Source organism: Henckelia pumila, chromosome 4 (assembly GCF_033568475.1).
Source record: "Henckelia pumila isolate YLH828 chromosome 4, ASM3356847v2, whole genome shotgun sequence".
NCBI lineage: Eukaryota > Viridiplantae > Streptophyta > Magnoliopsida > Lamiales > Gesneriaceae > Henckelia > Henckelia pumila.
In genome coordinates this window covers 3,595,305-3,618,908 of record NC_133123.1, presented here as the reverse complement: position 1 = coordinate 3,618,908, position 23,604 = coordinate 3,595,305, and the positions used below count along the sequence as shown (strand labels likewise).

General features: G+C 35.1%; 3 protein-coding genes, 1 long non-coding RNA gene and 1 pseudogene across 6 annotated transcripts; 2 read left to right on the top strand and 3 right to left on the bottom strand.

The window, feature by feature from the left end:
* Nucleotides 1-1,042: 1,042 nt before the first annotated feature.
* Nucleotides 1,043-6,382, bottom strand: LOC140894675 (uncharacterized). 3 transcript variants are annotated; one of them, XM_073303241.1, is made up of 4 exons: nucleotides 6,029-6,382; nucleotides 5,176-5,339; nucleotides 3,884-4,693; nucleotides 1,043-3,069 (listed from the first exon to the last, which is right to left on the bottom strand). In XM_073303241.1, exons 1-4 carry the CDS (start codon nucleotides 6,288-6,290, stop codon nucleotides 1,456-1,458), a joined length of 2,850 nt encoding a protein of 949 aa, XP_073159342.1. In that variant the 5' UTR covers nucleotides 6,291-6,382; the 3' UTR covers nucleotides 1,043-1,455. The 3 variants fall into 3 exon arrangements, with proteins under 3 accessions (XP_073159342.1, XP_073159343.1, XP_073159344.1); XM_073303242.1 differs by lacking the exon at nucleotides 6,029-6,382 and adding an exon at nucleotides 5,471-5,875; XM_073303243.1 differs by lacking the exons at nucleotides 5,176-5,339; nucleotides 6,029-6,382 and adding an exon at nucleotides 4,932-5,134.
* An 826-nt stretch (nucleotides 6,383-7,208) lies between these two features.
* Nucleotides 7,209-8,992, top strand: LOC140867489 (cytochrome b561 and DOMON domain-containing protein At4g12980-like). Its single transcript, XM_073272559.1, has 3 exons — nucleotides 7,209-7,861; nucleotides 7,946-8,200; nucleotides 8,417-8,992. The coding sequence occupies exons 1-3, from the start codon at nucleotides 7,217-7,219 to the stop codon at nucleotides 8,771-8,773; spliced, it is 1,257 nt and encodes a 418-aa protein (XP_073128660.1). The 5' UTR covers nucleotides 7,209-7,216; the 3' UTR covers nucleotides 8,774-8,992.
* A 739-nt stretch (nucleotides 8,993-9,731) lies between these two features.
* Nucleotides 9,732-12,323, top strand: LOC140865119 (uncharacterized). Its single transcript, XM_073269635.1, has 7 exons — nucleotides 9,732-10,047; nucleotides 10,136-10,202; nucleotides 10,315-10,361; nucleotides 10,893-10,980; nucleotides 11,284-11,417; nucleotides 11,785-11,883; nucleotides 12,111-12,323. Exons 1-7 carry the CDS (start codon nucleotides 9,829-9,831, stop codon nucleotides 12,183-12,185), a joined length of 729 nt encoding a protein of 242 aa, XP_073125736.1. The 5' UTR covers nucleotides 9,732-9,828; the 3' UTR covers nucleotides 12,186-12,323.
* Nucleotides 12,321-16,441, bottom strand: LOC140894476 (uncharacterized; annotated as a pseudogene).
* A 3,924-nt stretch (nucleotides 16,442-20,365) lies between these two features.
* Nucleotides 20,366-23,112, bottom strand: LOC140866199 (uncharacterized). The gene is made up of 3 exons (XR_012144813.1): nucleotides 22,262-23,112; nucleotides 21,152-22,229; nucleotides 20,366-21,062 (listed from the first exon to the last, which is right to left on the bottom strand). It is a non-coding gene; the product is annotated as an uncharacterized lncRNA (long non-coding RNA).
* Between the last annotated feature and the right edge of the window lie 492 nt (nucleotides 23,113-23,604).

Here is a 23,604-nt window from a genome sequence, read left to right as displayed (position 1 = left end):
GTAGATTCTGTGAGACCCAAAAGCTCAAGAAATGCAACCGTCCAAGTATTTTCAGCAGAAAAAGCAAACAGTTAAATGATGGGGCTTGTGCTTAAAGTAATGGAATGGTAGGCGCTCATACTAATCAGGAATCAGGTTTTGAATGTGTAATCCTCAAGCAAAGCCAATCATCAAAAGGTGCATCATCACCCACTGCTAACGATTATGCTAACAACATTTTGATTTTTGAATTTTTATTACTCCTCAGTATGTTAGGTCATATTTTGTTACATTTCTAGATCTTAATTGGTATATTTAATACGAAAATTACTCGAGTTTATAAAACGACTTGAAATTTTGTTTGTTTATTTCTTACAGAGATTTTGAAGTTTCAAGTTGCTCAAAGAAAATCGAGAAATGAGATGTAGATCACATAGACAAGAGAACAATGTTTATGTGGGATCTGAAAAACCAAAATCCTTGTATCAAAGCAGGATCGTGTGGTCAAGCTTTTTAGGTGATGACCCTTCATGATTTTCCTTGGGTGGATTCTTTTCGGCTTTGTTTACTTTTGGTTTTTGAATCTTAGCACAACTAATACATGAGTACTTATATACATTTTCTCAAGGCAAGAAAAGGGCAACCGGTTTCACACGTGCTTTTGTTATTCCTGCCTTTTCAAGTGGGCTTCCTCTCTTTCTTTACCAAATTAAGGAGCTAACTAATTTCTGGTCAGACTTCAGTTCGACAGCTTCAACAACTAAAGAAAGTTGTAAGTTCTGGGTAGGTTTCTCGTCACAACCAACTTCTAAAAATACCATAAAAACCAAAAATAAATAAATCAATCTTGCCGAGGCAACCTTGCAGATAATATTTCAACCGTCCTTTCTTTAGTGAATTCAATTGAGAAGAATCAAATGTGTGCGCATAATCAACCGGGAGCAAAGCAGCTTAAAGTACAGATTGACAACATTTAACATTCATGAAGAAAGAAATGTAGAACCAAACAAAAAAGGTATCAGGGATAAACAAACATCCAATGGAAAATAAAAAGTCGTACATATTACTCATTATCGGAAACAAAAAATTGCATTCAATTCAATGTCATCAACTTGTAGTCACAAAATTTACAGGCAAAACATCCTTTACTTCAAAAAACAAATAAACAAATACACGCAAGTCAACTGACACGAGCCTGAGAGCAGAAGGATCATGAGCAGCAGTAGAGGGTTCAGGGAAAAAAAATCCCGTGTAAATAAGCGATTCCAGATCTACAATATCCTGTGTAAGAACTCACCTGCATGCAGAAGAGAGATTTATTTCCTCGATTTGATGGCATAGCCGTATCACCTCACAAGTATGCGGTGAACTTTGGTGCATCCGATTATTCATCCATTCTTCCAACATCCAATTTTGCAATATTTTGCACTGATCTTCATATATTTCACCAAATTTAAAGGATGTCAAGTTCTACACTCACAACATAGTTGCCATCAACATTGCACGAATTTTGGCCCTTAAATAATCTGGAACCTCAGAAGAGGTTTCAGGGGGTTGAGAATTCGCCCTTTCGTGGGAAAGCAGTGCACCGACAGAAGTTTCTCGGCTGACATGACCACTGGCAATTCCTCTAGATCCCTCTGCTACTTTAGACCTGATCTCACCCTCTTCCAAGTCGTCTCTTTCATCATATGTTTCTTTTTCACTCTTATCCAAGGTAGTATGATTCTGATCTTCATCATTTGAAGAGCTATCAAGCTTGTGGCGGTGCCGATACTTTTTGTCCCCAGAAGAATGCCTATTCCTATGCCTATGTTCATCCCTACCATGACCTGAAGAGCTCTGAGAACGGTGCTTTCTCCGAGAGTGTCTGTGGTGTCTTCTACCACTATCACTTTCATTTTCTTCGTCTGAAATTTTCTTGGATGAACGCCGTCGCTTTTTGGAAGAATGATGAGAGCGATGCTTCTTCCTAGACTGTTTATGATCCTTTACTTCTATATCTTCGCCTACATTCCCATCATCCTCATTCTGTGAATGGCGAGAGTGATGCCTTGATTTAGAGCACTTACGGTCCCTGCACTCTTCGTTACCTTCTCCTTCATCATCATTTTCGTTAAAGGAGGAATGAGACCGACTCCTTCTGCAACAATGCTTCCCATCTGTTTCCTCAGCATTTTCATTTTCATCATCCTCATCATGTCTTCTAGATCTTGACCTATATTTTGATCTTGAAGAACCCTTGTTATGACTCTTTTTATCTCGATCTTCTTCATTATTATCCTCACATCCTCTGGATCTGGATCTATACCTTCTTCTCGCCAGTCGCTCACTATGCTCCTCGCCAATATGTATTCTCTCAAGATTTTCAACTGTGGCAGTCCTTTCAGTATCCGTCGGAGGAGCAGAACTACGTTCTCCTTCTTTGCAATTAAGGTCGTTCTCATTGGCAGACTTAGAGGCCCCTGACCCTGGAGGATCTACTGACGAGTCACGCAATGATTGATTTTTTAATGGAACAGCTCCACTTTTCAGCATGGTCACAAACATTTTAGCCCTCTTCAGCCTCTCAGCTTTCACCTTCTGCTCCCCAGTCAACTGTGCCTCTTGATCAGGATCACGTGAAGCTTCAACAAAGGTTCTCAAAGTTGTCTTAGGAGCAAGGGCAAAAACTTTTTGACTTCCATTCCAATAAGCATTTTCAGTCTGGGAGGACAGAAGGCTGCTTGGACTTGAAGACCGATTACCCTCATTGTGATTGATATCACTCTGAGCATTCAGGGGAGTGTTACAAATACTCTTTGACTTATTGGCACCTTTAATAGCAGCCTGAAGAATAGCAGCTGCAGCTGCAGCATCAACAGTGACACCACATTCTTGCTCTGTTCCTTTGGATCGTGACTCCTGTGCATCTTTCTTTGGTTTGCCTAATACCATTTTGAACTTCTCTTTAATGTCAGATTCCAGGGGCATGTCACCAACATCAGAATCCAGTGATGAGAAATCATTTTTCTTGTGTACAAAGGTTTTTCTGTCTCCACTGCCTACTAGGTCATCCTTACCAGAAGAACTCCTGCCATTTGTTTTTGACTACAAAAGAAAAACCCAAATATTGGTTCGGCGCAAAATAATGTTCAAGTCAGTCAACATTATAAACCAGAAAATAACTACACACTATCACGACATAATAATAAACCTTATACATCAAGATTGCAAAGAATTGAGCCATTCAGGCTCCACTCCCAAGTGAGAAAATAGCGATAGAAAGAATCAACCAGAAATTGATGCAAATTTGTGAACATGTAAGCTTCAGGCTCCGCTTAAATTTCCTCTCCAAACCTCCTTCACCGCATACAACTAAATAACTCTAGATACTTGAAACAACTATGATTCAGCCTCCACCACACAAACAATCAAATTTGAGTAACAAAGACTTGCTGGTGTAAGGAAGAAGGGGGGAACAAGAACACTTGGAGAGAGCAGTACAGTGGAGGGTTGTGTGCTGCATTCGGGAAGGAAGAATAGCTCCTGAAGAGGAATCTATAGATTCTCTGAGTTCTCTCCCATATGGTTGGACTAGAGGTGTTCTAAATAGTAAATTCAAAATGCTCGGTAATGGAAATCAGGCAATGTCTACAATACCTACGGATAATTTTCATAGAAAGATCATTTTAACTCTTTGAATATTTTTCAGATCTTTTCTTCAATAAGTTTCATTCAATCATTTATTAGGTATGCCATTGGCAAAGTTCTACTTAAGAGTGCAATAATACAGCACCAATTAGCCTTCTCATCTAGAAAAGGATGAATTTAAGTGGATTACAAGATATTTGATCACACACAACACAGCCAGAAGAATTGGACAAACTGATGTTTATGTGAAAAGATTGTGCAGTGAAAATACCTCTTGAGCAGTTTGAAGGACTTTTAAATAGTAAGAATGATACTGGTTGGATGTAAGAAGAAAAGGGAATCTCCCGTGCTTTACGTCTTGCTCAATAAGAGTTGCCTCAAATTGTTTCCCATTTCTAGTAATACATTCAACAATCTTTTCAATCAGGCCCTTCAATTCAGGTGGAGGCTCTAAAATTATTGCGTTAGTCTTAGAAGGAATTCCCAAAGTAGAACTTCTGGTCTTCTCTGCCGTAGCAGAAAATGAACCAGATTTGCCATCCTTCTTGGGGCCTTTCATATTTCCAGATTTGGATGCAGAGATCGAAGAATTTTTCTTCACTGAGAGAACCTTATCTTTAATCGAAGGAGTTGTATTTATAGATACTAACACATCCTTCGCTACATCTGCAATGAATTCCATCTTCTTTGAACCACGAGAAACAAAATTAGTGACAGAATTGCTATTATCATGGGAAAGCTCATGTTCAGTATTTGCATTACAGTCACCGTCCTCGTTCTCCCCAGACCCATATGCAGAACCAAGTAATGACAAAGCTCCCCCCACACCATTTGTATTATGGTGTTCTCCATAAACATCTTTCACCTCGCCTTGAGATTTTCCACTATGGTCAGACTGCAAAAGCTCTGGGTGTTCAACAAGAAATCTGAAGTAAGAATGAAGATGATGGTCAGGCATCAAGAAGCCAAAAGTTGGATTATCTCCTTGTTTCACCCGCAGGATAATCTCTGACTGGCCACCATGTTTGCTGACAAACATCGCAGTTCTTGCTATTATCTGATGCACCTTCTCTGTAGGAGGCTGAAAAAAGAGGCAACAGTGCGAAGGCACAAAAGAGAAAAGTCCATTATAAATGAGAAATACAGGAAACCCAAATCAACAACTGCCAAAACAGAGAAATCACATGCCAAAGTGTCAATTCAATGACACATATAAATCACGAAACAACCAAAGCAGAAGAATAATATTAGGGAATATTTGCCTCGTCAAGTAGTAAACTGATAGTCCTCAAATAAAATTACTACTTTCCTAATCCCACCTGCAAGGCCTTTTTGTCATGACATGAAAAGGAAACAAGGTGCCTGTGTTCGGCAACCTAAGATCACAGTGTAGATCATCCTTGCTCCAAGCATCTGAAAACTTCATACTGTGAACCTTAGATAACAAATGCATCTTATGCAATTACAATTGGCCATACTGGGTGATTTGAGTTTTTACTTACTAACAAAATATTAATCTCATCTGAAATGCACAAATCTAGTGATTCCAGCGTGCATGCTTACCAAGGATTGGAGAAGAGTCCCTGGAATGGGAAATGGGGGAGTAAATCCAGATAATTCCATCTCAGCATCAGCTTTCTTTGGATCGGCAGAATATTCACTCTCCCCGTAAGAGAAGCCAACAGCATTATAGCCTCCGCCATTTGATGGCTTTTCACACTCTCCCTCTGGAAAGAAGAAAATCCAATAAAATGATATTTAAATGTCCCGTTAAATCATTAATAAGCAAAACAAGGATACATTGAATTATTAAAACTACCCATGAATGACACAAGGAAAGACAATACCGAAGACTTACTTGTAACCGGAAGCAGAAAGCACTTAGTTAGAACCTTCCTGCATATTTGGAAGCATAAAGCAAAGAAGTATGGTACCAGCACAAACTAGATAGCTATTACACCCTTGTTCGTCCTATCCTGTTTGTAAAGACACTTTAGCAGACATATTTTTGGCAGCAGCCATAACACCAATCTCCACATAACAAATCGCCAACACTTTTGTCATTTTTTAGGTGAGGCTATGTAACTATACTCATATGTTATTCCAAAAACAATTCAACATAGAGATTGGAGTCTCTAGCTTTATTTTCTGAAGCCGTTTCCTAATCAGAGATATAAGGCTCATGCAATTCATTTTTACTCATTGACCTATACTCATTGTGATCCCCCCCAAAAGTCTCCTTCCGTCCCACCCCATCCCCAACCCCCGAAATAAATAACAAATAAATAACAAAAAAAGTCAACAAGCAGACATATCATCCCCTGGAGAGTAATAAAAAAACATAGCAAACAGTAATCCATAAAAAGGGTAAATCAAAGATTAAGAAAAAGAATCATGGTAGAAAACAATGGTATACCAGGTTGATCGGAATGAGAAGGAAGGTCGAGATATCGCTCGTGATCAAGTTGAGATTCAAGAGCCGGGTCCTCGGGGACTATATGTTCGGTACTTAGATTACGGCGACGAGGCGGAGGAGGTGCGGAGAGGAGGTGCCGGACGTCGTATCTGTCAATTTGGAGGGAGTACCACTCGACAAGGGCCCCACTGGAGTTAACGAAATCCGCAGTGGCATCATCGTCGAACAGCAGAGCGTGGCGTCCGACCACCTGTAAATCCATATCCGCTTGCAGATTTCCCAATCGTCTGAGCTCTATTGATTGATTATTAATTTGTGGTAGAGAACTACCGAACCCTAGGAAGAAAAAGGGGGAAAATGGAATATGGAGTAGTTATATTATGACGAACGACGGGCAATAAGTGGGCCAAGAGTGGGCCGATGAACTATTGAACTTGTAAAGGCCCATTACGAAAACTTGGGATCCAACAACTATTATTGTTCGTCCCTTTGGGTTTGTCCAACAGGCAAAACGTGTTTCTTGGCTGCAACGTGCTTCACCAGATACTGTTTCCACTTTCAAAAGTAGATCCTATTCATTGCTTGATGATGCATTTGTTCCTTTAACTAATATATATATTTCGTTAATCTCGGAACTTGCTTTCCAAGGAGAATATATTGTTTTTTTTTTTTTAAAGTAAGGAGGATATATTATTGTTATTATTATTATCAACCTATAAAATATATTCAGTAATATATTCTCAATTTTTTCTTTGTCTATTTTGTCATTCAACTATTGAATTTATGGTTCTTTTATTTTTCAATCATCTAGCGGGTTTAAATTTAATCTGTTGAATTTTGAGCAACAAATGGATAATTGGATAATATAATATAGGGATTTTTTTTTTTTTTTGAGTTGGAGAACAAATTAATTATTATGTCAATTTCAATGATATAAAGTCGAGCTTCCTCAATGAAGGGATTCGCTTTTTTCTTGATGGTGACTGCACATCTCGAAAGGGCATGCTAAAATAAGACTGAATACTAAAGAAAGTAGAAACAGAACATATCCATAACTTGAGGTTAACTCCTTAATCACAACTTTGGCAGAGAAAAGTTAAATCACACACCAAAATATTTGTGCGTATTATATATATTGGGCACACATTTAAGGCAAGATATCGACCCACTTACCGGAAACCTTAAAACATGTCGTTTTCCCACACATTTTTCTCTAGTCTCTTTGTGTTAGCATTTGTCTCCCCTCTGTTGGCATCCGCACACATATGTACCGATCAGTTCCTAACAGAAGTTAGTCAAATGAACATCACTGAAAAGTTTTGCAACACAAAAACATTGAAGGTCGAATTCGGGTGGAATTTCAACAACGAGTCTCGTCGTTTAGACATCGCATTCGGGGGGAGGCTGCACGGCGAGACAGGGTGGCTGGCGTGGGGGCTGAATCCGGTGGGGCCGCACATGGTCGGGACTCGAGCATTGATCGGCATCAAACGGCAAGACGGCACGTTGGAAGCGCTTAAGTACAACATCACGGCGGCCACTAAAATTGGCTGCCAGCTTCTGCCATCTAAAGATATAGGACTCGATGTGCGAAACTTCAGCTTCGTTAAGGTCAATATAGGATATTATGTGATCCGGGCCACCATTTTCTTGCCTAAAGAATACAACAGTTCGAAGGCTAATGTTGTCTGGCAAGTCGGGGAGCACGCAACTGAAAGTGGGCCGCTTATGCATCCTACGTCCATCAAGAATTTCGACACCGCTGAGGTTATCGATTTGGTTTCTAATAAAGTGATCGGCTACACAGCTCATCGCCGCCGCCAGCTAAGAACTGTAAGCACAAATTTCTTTTCACATGATGATTCTAGTCCCTAGAAGTGTTTTTTTGAATTAAATAGTTTGTTTTGATTAATGAAGGCTCATGGAATACTGAACATTGTGGGATGGGGAGTATTTTTACCCATTGGCGTGATAGCTGCGAGGTACTTCAGAAAATTCCCTGAAGAATGGAGCTGGTGGTTTGTGGCGCACGTCAGCTGCCAGATGGCAGGATACGGGCTAGGTCTAATTGGGTGGGGGTTAGGACTCTGGCTGGGGAACCACTCCAAATACTACATCTTCCAAACACATCGGAATATAGCCATAATCATCTTCACTTTCGCGACGATGCAAGTGAGTACATGAATCAACCTATACAATTTCTCGTTGAACTAATTAATGGGCTTGCTTAGTATGGTTTAGCTGAGTAACGTAGTTTGCAGGCTATTGCGTTAGTCCGGGGTTTACCCAATGCGCACCCGAAACTAGCGGTTGCGGATTCCCACGTCACAAAATAATAATAATAATAATTGTCTGACAAAGTAGTGATGCGCAATGTGTATTGTGTAGATGTTCTCGTTGAAATTAAAGCCCAAGGCGACGGATGAATATCGCAAGTACTGGAACATGTATCACCACTTCTTGGGTTACTCTTTGCTGGCGGTGGTATCTGTGAATATATTTTACGGGATCAGGATTTTTGGGGAGAACAAGGCCTGGAAATGGTCTTATGTTGGATTGCTGGGAACACTGGGCGGGGTGGCGCTGGTACTTGAAGTTTACACATGGATTAAGTTTTTTCTCAATAAAGTGGAAGAGAAAAAACATGGTTCTAAAGATCAGATTTCGGCGGCGGTGATACCCGCACCTGCCGTTCAAGGCGCTACTATCACCGCTCCTGCACCTGCTGTTGGAGCCGCTACCTAGTTCCGCCGCAGTTGTTGGAGGCACTAGCATTCTCTGTTGTTAATGGATATAACATATTGCAATCGCGTCATCCAGTAAATTTTTCTTTTCTATGGCATTTTGTTTGAAGGAAGTGATATTTTTTAATTTTTTTTTTAAAGATATATTTAATATTTTGATTTTGTTATTTAAGCATTTTTTTCATCATTAATGCTGTAGAGTGTAAATAAATCGTGTGTCGTTAAACATTGAATTTAATCACATCCAAGTGTAATCTTGTCACTTCAAGTCTTCAAATATAACATTTTAATTGTGAAGAGTTCAACAAATGACAAAATTATATACATTATAATCTATCGTGTCAAGTAATGTTGAAATATATTAAAAGTATTATGAACAGTGAATGTTCTAAAAAGCGATAGATATTAAAAGTATTATGAACAGTCAATGTTATCGTGTCAAATAATTTTTAAAAAAAATTAAAATTTAAAAATATATAAAATATTATAGGTTAATCTAGGCGGATTTTGAGGCGTCGTCTAGACGGCGATTAGGCGGCCTAGACAGCCAATTAATATAATAACTCCCAGAAACTTCAACTGTCTAAAAATCGAGGTCTAGCGCTTAGGCGGTCCTAGGGCCGCTTTTTAAAACACCGTGGCAACAATACGATAAATAATATGAAATAAAAGTATTATATTATTAAAAAAAAACAAGGTGTTAACAAAATTAATAGTAATAAAACTTCAAAAATTTAATATTAATAATAAAAATTTACTTTATTTCACATTATTTATTTTTACTGTTATATTATTCTTAATTTATTCAATTTTAATAATCATAATTTAATTGATTTTTTTTCACATATATATTGTGTAAACTAGTGTAATAGTAAATTTAATCCTATATTTTTATCAATAATTTTAAAATATAATATTTAAGAATTTAAAAAAAAAATAAGAGGAGGAGATTTCTTTTCCAGTGTTACTTACAACCTCGTATTCTCTGAGGCACATGTTGTTCGGACTTCAGCCACTTGATGAACAGCACATGGAACAACACATAGTTAGGATCTAATGGCAGCACCGGCGGAGGGTGCAGCCGTGATGGCGCTACGGGCAGTGCTCCATCGGGTCCGTCAGTCGGCAGAGAAGTGCGGCCGTCGCGCCGATGACGTAAGGGTGGTGGCTGTTGGCAAAACCAAGCCTGTTTCCCTCATCCGACAAATATATGACGCCGGCCACCGCTGTTTTGGTGAAAATTACGTTCAAGAAATTATCGATAAAGCCCCTCAGGTGACTTCTAGAGGTCCTGAAATTGCAATTGGAAATTTGGGTTCTTTTTAATTTTACTATCCTTTTCTTTTGTGGGATATTTCTGCAGCTTCCAGACGACATTGAGTGGCATTTTATCGGGCATTTGCAGAGCAATAAAGTGAAACCGCTGCTAAGTGAGAAAAACAATATTGTTCCGCATTTTTGTGCCTTTTAGTATAGAATTGGATATAATTTTTGGGATATGAAATACAATTCATCGTTATTTCTTGTCTCTATCATGCGCAGCTGCAGTCCCGAATCTTGCAATGGTTGAAGGTATTGATAATGACAAGGTAAAACTACTTAAAGTATGTACCTTCCAGCATTTGGGTTTGAAAGATTTTCCATCTTCACGCATTTGGTTGAAACTTTATCAAAATTTAAGCTTCACCTATAAGCAAATTAAACCAAGATTAACCATTGAATAAAATTAGCTATCTTGATCCGGGACAAATCACAGGGAGAACAGTTGAGTGCCTGAATTGCTTGCATGCTTGTTGAGGAATAAGAGTCCTTACTATCAATTTAAAGGCTAGCATATAAACAGAAGTGTATTCGACTATCATTTTTCCGATAATGTTTTCTGAAGCTTCCTTCTAATGTCTCTAGTCAAGAGAATGATAACTGTTGAAACTGGATGCTGTTATATGTGATGCCTGACTTTTTTCACTTCATGCTCCGTCTCTGATCTTTTTGTGATAGCCGTATAACACAAAACGAATCTGGCCTGCAAACATTCATGCTCTAAATTATAATAAACTTTCTGGTCTAAAGCCTCGAGGTTTTGTCAACACAATGAAGGAGTTGATTTCTTTTGCTTTCAGATTGCCAATAATCTTGACCGTGTAGTCTCGGATATTAGAAGGCAGCCTTTAAAGGTTTTGGTTCAAGTGAACACCAGCGGAGAAGCTTGTGAGTAATGAACCATGATTTTTTTTTACGTAATATCTGGAAATTAGCTGGTCTTTAGAGACATGTTAGACAATGTGCTGTTGTTTTGAGTCATTTTGCACCCATCTTGACCAGCACACAGGACATGAGTCCAGTCTGAGGATCAATTGGACACACGTGCTACGACTTGACCCATTTTAGGAATCCCAGTACAATTTTATAAATTTGTTAAGTCTTAATATTTTAATCCTCCAAGGGTGCTTTTCATATACATCTACCTAGCAATTTGGGCATCTTGTTTATGATACTAAATGGATTTTGCAGCAAAATCTGGTGTAAATCCATCAAATTGTGTGGATCTTGTGAATCATGTCAAGCTAGGTTGCCCAAATCTTGAGTTTTCGGGATTGATGACCATAGGGATGCCTGACTATACGTCAACCCCCTTGAACTTCCAGGTGGTACTCAGTTATTTAATTTTTACAAGAACAGGCACTTTGTAGAATGTTGGCATTATTTCTTTACGAACTTGCTTAAATAGCAATTTGTGTGGATGATCTTTTCCTACATGAAGACAAAGGTCTGCTACATGCAACACTATGATAGCTTTTTGTTTCTGATTTTAGTTGTTAAGCTTCTGATCTCCATAATAATAATTGCCTGTAACCTACAGTTTGGTATTCTATCTTATTAATTCTGATCAGTTTCGTGACTAATATCTGCCCAAAACGCTTCATGCTGGAAAAGTTTTATTCATTATATCTTTACGCCACTTTTCCTTTTGATTATTCAAAATTATGACTATGAATAGCTTTGCAATACCAGACTTTATTGAACTGCAGAGCTGAAGTGTGCGAGGCACTGGGAATTTCAGAATCTCAATGTGAATTGTCTATGGGCATGTCTGGTGACTTTGAGCAAGCGGTAGGCCTGAAAACCTAGCCATTTTGATCTCGTGCCTTGCTATATCTATAGTGCTATGCATTTGTTACTGTACCTAAAACTATAATTCATAGCAAGAGTGACGCACAAATATTTATATTGTACAATCGTTGAAGAGTTGTGATTTAATATTGACGTTCACTTGATTAATGCTTGGAGTTTAGATCATTGACTCAAGTGCTACTCGAATACTGGTTTTTTGCCTGCAGATTGAGATGGGCAGCACCAATGTGAGAATTGGGTCGACAATATTTGGACCGCGGGATTACTCAAACAAGAAATGAAGTTAGTTGTACTCCGTAATTGGTATGCACAAGCACAAGGGTGCTGTCCATTGTCTCCGAGCCATGATTCTTTAAGCTCTTCTTGCCGTGTAGATCAACTGATAATAAACATATTCAATGTCATTAGAAAAATGTTTACCATAAATGATCAATCAATGCATTTCGAAGTGTAATATGAGCTTCCGCGTTTCTAATTTTGGAATAACGACCAATAAATTCCTGAAATCGACAAGTTTCATTCTCTTCTATTTCAATATCTGGAGTTGGTACTTTTGTCACATATTCGATCGGTGCATCAAGATTTCGTTTATCCTCAACTACCATATTATGCATTATTATGCATGCAGTCATTATATCATGCAAATCATTTTTGCTCCAAAAACGTGTTGGGTTTGCCACAATTGCAAAACGACTTTGAAGAACTCCGAATGCACGTTCAACATCTTTTCTACGTGCTTCTTGTTTTGTTGCAAAATATTTTTTTTTTTGGAGCGGATCGTGAATTGTTTGTACAAACGTTGATCATTTTGGGTATATATTATCAGATAAATAATACACAATATAGTATTCTTTTCCTTGAATAACATAATGCACCGGGGGAGCAATACCTCTAGCGATGTAGCAAAAAATTGATATTACCCGATTAGAGAAAATCGGGGTAACTTGTGAAGATCTAGATAGCCGGATTAATACTCGAACTATTCCAAAGATCGAACTTCGTGGGTTGTCATCTGCATCACAAAGCAAAGTGAGTGGTGCCGAAGGTTATCCGGCGAAAACACTCCGACGCTCAAGTCAGTATTTGCCCAATAAAAGTTCTAGAAAACTAGAGCATATGACTATAGAGTGCGTACATTAATAATGAGATGACTTGAGCTATTTATAGATAGTCGGAGAGTTTCATGGACTTGAGCCTCTTATGTGCTTTTAGGAATTTATGGGACTTGATAAAGTGTCCAAATAAATATCGGGGTAATATGGGACCCAGATGGATTGAACCATTGGGCTTGGGCTTGAGAGAAAGTCAAATTGGGTCATAACTCATCATCTTTCTGGGAATACCAAAATATGCATGTCAAATCCAAAGATCATAGTTCGCTACAACTTCAAGAATTATTGTTGGAGATCTATTGCGACTTGCATATTGTCCCGCTCCCGCCCATGTTGTTGTACAATTTTTCTACCTCCAATGCATACAATGTAGGCTACCTAACATTCTTGAGAAGCCAAGTTGCTCACCAATATGAAGTAGTCTAGTGATATCATTAGCAATAGGCGATCTTAATTATTGCCCTTTAAATATCTCCATAATAGCACGACAAAATCTTTTTACACATTCAGTTGCATTTGTAAGGCCCGAAAATATTAAATTATTAATTATGGGATGTGAGAATTAAATTTCATATTTTGGGCAAATATTGATTTGAGAAGTTATGGAATTTATAAATTTAATTTTCGAGCCGAAAATATTTAATTTGAGAATTTACGGATTTTAAGATTTAAATTCCGGAAATTCTGAACTTAACAGATTAAATATTCGATTTGAATATTTATGGAATTTAAGATTAAATTCCAAGTTTCGAGAATGAATATGATTTAATTTGAAGATGAAACCCGATCAGGAACTGATTTGAGAATATCGAAGTTTCGAGGACTAAAGTGCAAAAGGCCGGGATTATGTAATTTAATCCGAACTTATTTAATTTTACTTCGAGTATATTTAATTTGGGAATATTTAGATTTTTGATTTAAATTCTAATATTCTTAAATTATTTAGGATTAAAATTGAATTAAAAAGAGGGTTGAGAACTGAATTGCAATTAATGAAGACTTTATGGATTAAATTGCAATTATGTCAATACATATCCGATTTCAGTACATATATCAAAATTGATACGTGTTATGTCATATATGGGATTCAAAATTTTTAGAACAGATGAAGACGAGTTCTTCCATTTCTTTTGATTTTCTTGAATTTCAAATCGTCGTGACTTTTGTTCCGATCATTCGATTTTAATTCCGAAAAGTGTTCTAAAATCTTTGCGACGAGGGCTTCGATCTTGTGTAAGTATTTTGATGTTTCTACTAGCTTTCAAAATCAGTATATGGGCAGAGATCAGAATTTTATGTTTCGACCATGTTTTTGAACTTCTATCGATTATATATGCGAAACCGAATCGAAGATTGATTCTTGAATGAACTTGTTATGGTTTCCAGCTGGTATTCGAGGATTTTAGCTGCTGGTATGCTAATTATGATGACGTTTTGCTGGTTAATTTGCATATGAATTGTATTCGAAATCGGAAATGAATTCGATAGTTCGTCGGTTACCGATTTTTAATCACTACGCCGTCGATTAATGATTTGAAACCGTTTTGATAGTTTATGATTGAGATGAGATATTGGTTTAGCTGTTATTGACGATATAGCAATTTTATTTCTTAGTATCAGACTACTTTTGAAGGCTAATGACACAAGACGTCAAAGTCGAACCGAAGAAGAGGAAGTGAGGTTTGAAATGATTTTGATTGAAGATATATTGATGATTTTGACTCGATTTTGAAATGATTGAATAGAATGAAGTTTGATATGAATGTTTTGATACTATGTTTCAGATTTGAAGCGTTCAAAACAGAGGAAATACGAATGTATAATGACGACATTGCAAGTCAGGGATTTTGAAACTCAAGAACGATTATTCTTGAGTTGTCCCGCCAAAACCACATACTTGTTTATGTTTCGATTTGATTTTGATGTTGTTGATCCATCTCAGGTAGTGGATCTTTGATTTTGAGTCGATATGATTATGATATGATGATGATATGAATTGATTCTATGCCAAGATCTGAGGCGATTTTATTTTCTAGTCTGAGACGACTACGATAGATGGATATCCATGTCAAGATCGGATACGAATCTTGATGGCAACGATGATATATAAATCAATTCTTAATCGAGATATGCGTTATTTACTCTATTGTTGAGTCGTTTACGATTAGAGTTGATATGATTTATTTAACGCATTATATGTCGCTTATACTGAGAATGATTTCTCACCGGAGTTTATCCATTTGTTGCTTTGTTTTGTATGTGTGCATTGCAACAGATGGGGCAGAAGCTAGTCTGAGATGACGTTGATAGCTCGGGAGCGAGATTTAGCAAGTGTGGACTCGGGTTTAAGCTGATGAATGGTAGTTATATAGCATTGAATTTGACATGAAACTTGTGATTTAAAAGCTCACTTTTGAGACGTAGTGTAGCTTATTGTTTCATGTTTTTACGTTATTCGATTGATGTATTAAACGCATGATTTGATACTTGAAACTTTATACATGTTGATATGCTTGTTTTAGAATTTATAAACCATGAATTGAGTTGATATTGAATACATTTGGACTGATGATGCAAGGTTTGACAGCAAGAAAATATGGCTGTCATTTTCTGGAACAGGAGCCCGTTCGATCGGGTGAATATCACCGATCGAGCGAGGCCTGTTTTTATTGGACAGAAACTTGAATTTTCTTGCTTGCTCGATCGGTAGGATTTGACCGATCGAGCGAGACCAAAAATGATGCAGACCCGAGAGCTGGAGATTTAAACTCGCTCAATCGGGTGAGTTTACCCGATCGAGCGAGGTGATGAATTTTTTTTAAAAAAAATTAGCTCTTGGTTTTAGTTTATTCTTTAATTGTATGACTAATTGTGATGAATAATTAATTGCCCTTAAGACGAGATTAGCAACCCGAGGTCCCCACAGCATTAGACTCACCAATTTTGATATACTCATCAGTTGCATCTACTGGTAATGTATATGCTACTATCCGGAATGCGGTCGTGGCTTTTTGAAGTGTAGTCAAGCCTAGTTTCTCAGCTGCATTTCTTTGTTGCACAAAATAACTATCATGTTTTTGAAAAAAATCCACAATACGAATAAATAAACTTCGAGACATTCGAAATCGTCGACGAAATATTTCTTCATTATATGTTGGATTTTCAGCAAAGTAGTTGTTGAAGAGGTTTTGAGCAACATTTTCTTGATCACGATAGATTGTTCTACGACCAGGAACTGAGACACTATGAGTAATATCGGCATTTTGATTTCTTACAATCTCAGATAGGATAAGATTGTTATTGTGAATTTGTTGAGCTATCAATTGCTCTTCTTTGTCAGAACTATCTATGAGATCATCAAGATTACCATTAGATGAACTAGAAGAGGAAGATGGAAATGAAGGGCTGGAAACATTAAAATTCATTTTCATGGGTATTGGATAAATGATTATTGTGTATGCTCAGTCATTATAGAGGAGGATTTTTGTTTATCCAGAAAATCAAATAATACAATCTAGATCATCTATAATATTTTTCTTTTAATCTAAACCGATGGATTATTATCTTATCTAGGAAATCTAATCCTACAATCTAGGTCGTCCATCAGATTTTCTTTTAATCTACATCGTCGGGTTGTTATCCTATCCAAAAAATCCAATCATACAATCTATATCATCAATCAGATTTTTTTTTAATCTAAACCGTCAAATTATAATCTTATCTAGTAAATCTAATCCTACAATCTAGATTGTCCATCAGATTCTCTTTTAATCAATACCATAGGATTGCCATCTAATCCAAAAATCTTTTTGTTATAAGTATAAGTTATCTTGGAGTGCAAAATTATCCTTTCAAGATATCATTTCTTTTTAATTTCTTCTATCTCAAATGGCATCCTCTCGTGGTGAGAATTATGCAATTGATGAAGATAAACATCATTGTCGTGTCTATATAGAAATCTCGCGGTATCCAATTATTGGATAAAACCAAAACAAAAATCAACTTTGGTCTCGTGTGGCAGAAACATACAACTCAGGAAAAACAAACTCAATGCCCGAACAAAGCCAAAGGTCATTACAAACTCGAATACAAACTATGAATATTGTAGTTTCAAAATTAAATGGATGCATACAACAAGTTGAATACATGAACCCAAGTGGTACCTCTGATCAAGATATCGTGAGTAGTAGTTTGAATGCTTTATTATTTCTATGTTTATATCTTCAATTTTTTTTGTATTATAATTTATGCATATTGATCGTGCAAAACAATTAATATCGCTAGATCGTAAATATAAGTAAGGGTTCACGTTATCGATATTTTTTTAATAAAAAATTGTTTAAAAAATTCGGTATACACGGTATCATACCGATATTGTACCGAATTTCGGTATTCGGTATGGTATCGGTATAGATTTATGTCATACCAAAATTTCGATATACCGAAATTTTCGGTACGATATCGGTATCGGAAATTTTGGTACCGAAATTTTCGGTACGATACGTGGTATTCGGTACGATATGCGGTATACCGTACCGAACCACCCCTACTTTTGATTCTAGTTGTGGTTTTAATTAATTTTATGTAATTTACATTACTGTATTTTTGTTATTTTAAATTTGTAATTTCGTTTTACTATGTAAGTTTTTTCATAAAATATTAATTATATCAATTCAATTAAATTCGATAATCAATTTAATTGATAAGCAAAAAGAGTGATATTTGATAATTTATATATTATGTATAATTTTTAAATACTAAATTAAATTAATTGAAGTAAAATATTATTAACATTTTTGAAATACAAATAAAATATCAATTTATTCAGAAAAATGAAGCAAACTCCTAACATCAAGTCTATGAAAGTGTAACTACATTTAAAGATTTTTAAATGAAAAATTCTAAATACTATAATAAAAAAGAAAAAAAAATCACAAAAAAAATAAAATAAAAAGAAACCCAAGAATACCGTTGTGAACAGTTCAACTCCAAAATTGGAGTTGCACTGTTCACATCACAAAAATACCATAAGCTTTTGGAGCAAATTTCCACTTTAATTTCCAGCATAACACTATTTTAGTGTGCTGCTGGAGATGATCTTAATGTAATGTGAATAGTTATATATATAAACAAACGAAGTAGTTTTGCACTTTTATAAATAAATAGTGTGCCACTGGAGATGGTCTTAATGTAATGTGAATAGTTATATATATAAACAAACGAAGTAGTTTTGCACTTTTATAAATAAATGTTAAACTTATATATAAATCTATTTTATATTTAAATTTTAAAAAACTGGAAACAAATTTGAAATTTTAATGTATCATTAATATTTCAAATACAAATTGTAGTTAAATACTATTCAATAATACGTTGGACATTTTTTAAAAAAAATCCTAAGAAAAAAATATTAAAAAAGTTAGAACAAAAACTTTATTTTTTTTAATTTATTTTTTTTAATAACAAGCAAAGTGATAAACCAATCAATAATTGAATATATTTTGAAATTAATGAAAATAACCAAGTGACAATATCAAACACATGACCAACTAATTAAAAACATAAAAAAATTATCATTAAAATTATCGTCAACTTCTTGAAATTTTCATAGCAATTGAATCATGCACTGCCATACAATATGTATTGCCAGGAATATCTTCATTCTCCAGCGTAGAGTTTGCAGTAAAAATATTACGTTAAGTAGATGGTTGATAATTTTCATACTCAACTATTCGGAATGCCTCATCTAAAATATTTTGCTTTCTTATATAATTGTGAATGACCATTGTTGCCAGCACAATTTCTCTTTGCGTATCAATATGAATTTAGGGCTGGGATACCGAACCCAAAATATCAAATTTTTGGGATACCGTATCGAAATTTTTTCGATATACAGACATTTTTTTGATATACGGAATGTTTTTTCAGTATCTATACGGTATCAATATGGATTTTTTTTATATCAAAATTTCGAAATTTCAGTATCGATACCGATATGAATTTTTTTATATCGATATTTTTGATACGATAAACCGAAAACTCACCTCTAAATATAATAATAAGGCATATCAGCCAAAATATCCCATATTGCTTTCCAAACTTCAAATGTATGTTCAACGCAATTCCTACAAAAAGAGTGATAGAAGTTGAATTTATCCTTCAAATTTCTTGGTGCACGTAATTGCCAGGTCCTAGCTCGGCGAAAGTCTTCAAGATGATACCTTATATTTTCACTTTTATATGGACTCATATATCCTGCCATATGTGAATATCCAGCATCAACCAAGTAATATTTGTTTCCTTTAAAAAATTAAGTTTCAGCCTACGAATAGCTTCTTCAAATATTTTACGTGAGCATCTCCTTCCCATCCAGCCCAGACAAATGTAAAACACATATTAAAGTCTTCAACTGCTATAATATTTTGTGTGGCAAAACCTTTGCATCAAATGTATGAGATTGTTTTTTCTTGTGGTAATCATGCCTTAACATGTGTGTCATCAATCGTCCCGATGCAATCCTATTAATAATTTAAAAACAACACTTTAGTATATTAAAAATACTAAATAAATTTAATACATGAACATGTGGTGTTTATGATCTTAAAAAATATATAACATACGTAAAAAAAAAAAATGGCTTGTATCATTGATGTTGAGGCATGTAGTATCCTTTGCCATCATTATACTCAAGATGAGGTTTAATTATATCTTCAGCTAGCTTCCCAACAACTTTCAGAACTCTATGAAAATGTCTTGAAATGGTTTCACCTGAATGATTAAATATCTCTTGCAGTAACCTATTATATGTACTATAAACACAAGTCATCCAAAAAATCTCTACTTTCTCGTAGATAGACATTCCCCTAGTAGGGATCAGACCATACTTTTGGGTCAACTCATAACATAAATCCAATAATACATGTTTTGTCAGATGAAATGCTTGATAAAACCTTACTATGTGCTCATTTCATACTTCTTCTATGAATTATTACTCGTTCGCTTAGATGTACGACATAGAACTTTATCAATATAAGTCTCAAAATATGTTAAAATGCTAAGTGTTGTTATTTTGCATATAATCAATCGTTCTACATCGTCGTGAATTCCATCTTCATCTTCAATTTGTTCCTCCTCACAAAATGTATTTGAATCATTTAAAGCACAGTGTCGAACATTCCAAGACTCCATTAAACTATAAAAACCATGGAAAAAACACATATATGAGATATAAAAAAAAATTGATTAACTTCAATAAAACATTATATCATGTTTATCAATCAAACAACAATAAAAAAACAAAAAATATTAAATACGTAGCAAAAGCACTAATAAAGTCGCAAAACTAGAAAACAAATCTTTAACTTCAATTACTAAATGCCTTAGACCACGGTTACGAACCACTATCAAAGTCAATAATTTTTCTTGCTCATGTCATGGTTATACTTTAGTCATGATAAACGACAATCGTTATCAGGTTGATTTAGAAAAATCACCCGTATTTTTTTTGCTCAAAAAATTGCAAGCATAACACAATAGCTCGGTTTTATGTTCTATTCCAAAAATATTCTTTAATATCACAATTGCAGATTCAATGTCTTTCTTCGTCGAAGGTGTAGAGGTTGAGGTGCTCTTATTTTCCAGATGCTTCAAAAGAAAGTGAATATCTTCTTTTATTGAGGCTGCTCTAGAAATTTTCTTCCTTTCTTTACCATATTCTCCATTAAATTTTCTCTTCAGATAAGACAAAGATGAAAATACAATGTCATTACTCATATTACTTGTTTTTTTGATTCCAAAACTTACGTCATTCTCTATTTCAATACTCTCATTATTCTCACCATCATCGATTCCAACATGCTCTTCAAAATCAGGAACATTATCATTTTCATTCATAATATTTTCATTGTCATCAACGCAATGCACATTTCTCTGATTTGGTGCCCTTGTCCTTTCTCCCCTGGCAGCAACATCATAAAATAATTGATCATATCGAAACCAAATAATTGATAAATCTTTGTTTCTAAATTTGACATACTCTCAATTTTCCTGCAATAATAAAGCATATTATTATCAAGCTAAGATTCAATGAATGAATAAAAAAATTTATATATATATATAAAAGATAGAAATCTTACCCTAAGTTTTCTCTCTCACCATTCATTGGAGGCATCAAGAGAATTATTAGTAGGATTCCAACCAACTCCAGTTTCCATTTGCATAAGTTTCTTGAACAAAAACCAATCCTTTTCCATAGATCGAGAATCCTAATGGTTTCGAAGCTGCTTGTACACGTAATTTTTTCTAGTTGCTTCATTGAACTTTTTCACTCAATTTTTCCATCCGTTTGTATTAAAGTGACTATTTAGCCGATTGTCCAATAAAATTTCTTCTTCACACAAATCAACAAATTTAAAGGACATAAATATATTTCACATTACAGATGATTTGAACGTCCTTCATTTTTTTGATTTTTTGATTTGAGTTTTTACTTGTATTCTTAGTAAAAGTTGGATTTGACTTGACTTCTTTATTTGTATCATCTTGATTTTTTATTTCCAAACTATGTTGCAAAAAACATAAATAAGAAACTGATATTATATTTTCAACATAAACATATGACTTCAAGACAATATTATGAATCAACTTATACATATAATTTTTTATTAGTCATAAAATATGAGTATGAATATTAAATATACAACGAGTATTACTGCGTAAATAAAATTTAAATACGAAACATTCATGTCCAGCTTATCAATTGTTATGTAATCATCGAAGATTTGGTACTAGGCTAAACAAACAAGTCTTGAGATTTGATTTGATAAAATAAATGTCATTTAGTTTTTCAAATATTTGACTATAATATTATTGAATTTGAAGAACAGGACATGATCAAAGGTATAAAATATGAAATAATTAACAAATGAAAACTATATATGAATCACCTCTGAAATGGTGATCAAACTCCAACTTTTTACACAACTTGTTATCAAGTGTCAATTGCTACTTTTTTCAAATTACAATATCTCATGCACTAATTTACTATGAAACTCAAAACTCAAAACTAATAATAGAAACCAAACCATATCAAAATTCATGGTTTGATTGTAAAATAATTCATGGTTGGGTTCGAGATTTTGTAAATAGATAAAATATGGATTGACCCGAATTTTCATCTAAAACTGAACCAAACCGTAATTGAACCCCACTAATCTTCACGCATGAGCCGCCAAAGCAAGATCAACTCAATCACACCTCTAACTATCGGTAACAAACATGCTCAAAATTCACATACAGCCGTGAGAGGTTAACTTAATCAAAAGCAGTGAAAGCATCGATTGAAGTGGAAGAAGTGCTTTAGCCGGTAGAGAAAATAAAAGTGACCAGTAAAGAAAATACAAACAATAATAGTAGCTTAATCAGCAGAGATAATCTAATCTAATAGTAGAAGCAAGCAACCAGTAGACCTATGTATTTGATAGAGCCCGTTTGGAATTTGGGTATGGTGGGACATCAAAAGATAGATATGGAGAAACTTAACATCGCACAAAATTTCTAACCGTAGAATTGGATTAGACAGAAATTCAATGGATTTACCATAAAATTAACGGATAAAATAAATCAGAACATATGAATCAAAGTTCAGCTTATGGTCATCACGCCATCAACGTGAAGTATTCGATCAAGAATCTAAGTGGGTGACGAACATCCCAAGGCTCGCATTGCAAAATTTATGCATCAATTTACAAGTTTTGAAGCTTTTGTGAGATCGACTACTCTGGGGATCATAGGAAAACTGACCAGATTATCCAAAAACATATACCAGTACATCAAATAAACTAAAAGTGACACCCGAACAACGAAAATATCACTGAAACTCGACAATAATCCGATTCAATCGCTATGCTAAGTGTCAGGTTTTTTTTTTTTTTTCAACTATTGCTGAAAAATAAAAAAATACAAAGAGACCAGACGAACAAAAATGAGAATCTAACCGAGTCGGAGAATTGTGCGTCGAGAGGGAAGAACTGGAGGGGAGTGTCAGAGACTTTAGCGCCGAGAAGAGGATCGTAGACAAAGTGAGCTGGGAAAGGAAATCGCGGCGTAGAGAGGATAAGACGAGAATAAAAAATAAAGAGGAATATTTTGGAGAAAAAAATTATTAAAATAAATTTTTTTTGAAAAAAGTACCTTCTATTTTTTTAAAAATAATTTATAAACTATCAAACAACTTATTTTGACAGTTTAAAAGCTGTTTAAATTTTTTTACGAAACAAATTTTTGAAGCTTATAAGCTGTTTTCGAGAGCTTATAAGCTCAGCCGAACATCCACCAACCCATATAAAAACTGATTTGATAATTTATGTGTGTAGACTAAAATACCCCTCAATTTTATTAACGGATAATATCGTAATATTTATGACCCATTCTAAATCAAACTTCTCATCTTACGACCTATGTTCTCCCACTACTGCTTATTTTCTGTACATTATATTTTATATCCAACGTATATGCATCTGTCTGTAGCTAGTATTATATTATATTATAAATTACATATTTTGACAATTTTAAAGTCCCAGAGAGATGG

Coding starts and splice junctions, on each gene's coding strand:
- LOC140894675 (XM_073303241.1), bottom strand. CDS start 6,290: ATGGATTTACAGGTGGTCGGACGCCACGCTCTGCTGTTCGACGATGAT. Junction 5,340..6,028: donor TTCTCATTCCGATCAACCTG/GTATACCATTGT, acceptor TCTTCTTTCCAG/AGGGAGAGTGTGAAAAGCCA. Junction 3,070..3,883: donor TCCTTCAAACTGCTCAAGAG/GTATTTTCACTG, acceptor TTTCTTTTGTAG/TCAAAAACAAATGGCAGGAG.
- LOC140865119 (XM_073269635.1), top strand. CDS start 9,829: ATGGCAGCACCGGCGGAGGGTGCAGCCGTGATGGCGCTACGGGCAGTG. Junction 10,048..10,135: donor TTATCGATAAAGCCCCTCAG/GTGACTTCTAGA, acceptor ATATTTCTGCAG/CTTCCAGACGACATTGAGTG. Junction 10,362..10,892: donor AAGGTATTGATAATGACAAG/GTAAAACTACTT, acceptor TTTTGCTTTCAG/ATTGCCAATAATCTTGACCG.
- LOC140867489 (XM_073272559.1), top strand. CDS start 7,217: ATGTCGTTTTCCCACACATTTTTCTCTAGTCTCTTTGTGTTAGCATTT. Junction 7,862..7,945: donor GCCGCCGCCAGCTAAGAACT/GTAAGCACAAAT, acceptor TGATTAATGAAG/GCTCATGGAATACTGAACAT. Junction 8,201..8,416: donor TCACTTTCGCGACGATGCAA/GTGAGTACATGA, acceptor TGTATTGTGTAG/ATGTTCTCGTTGAAATTAAA.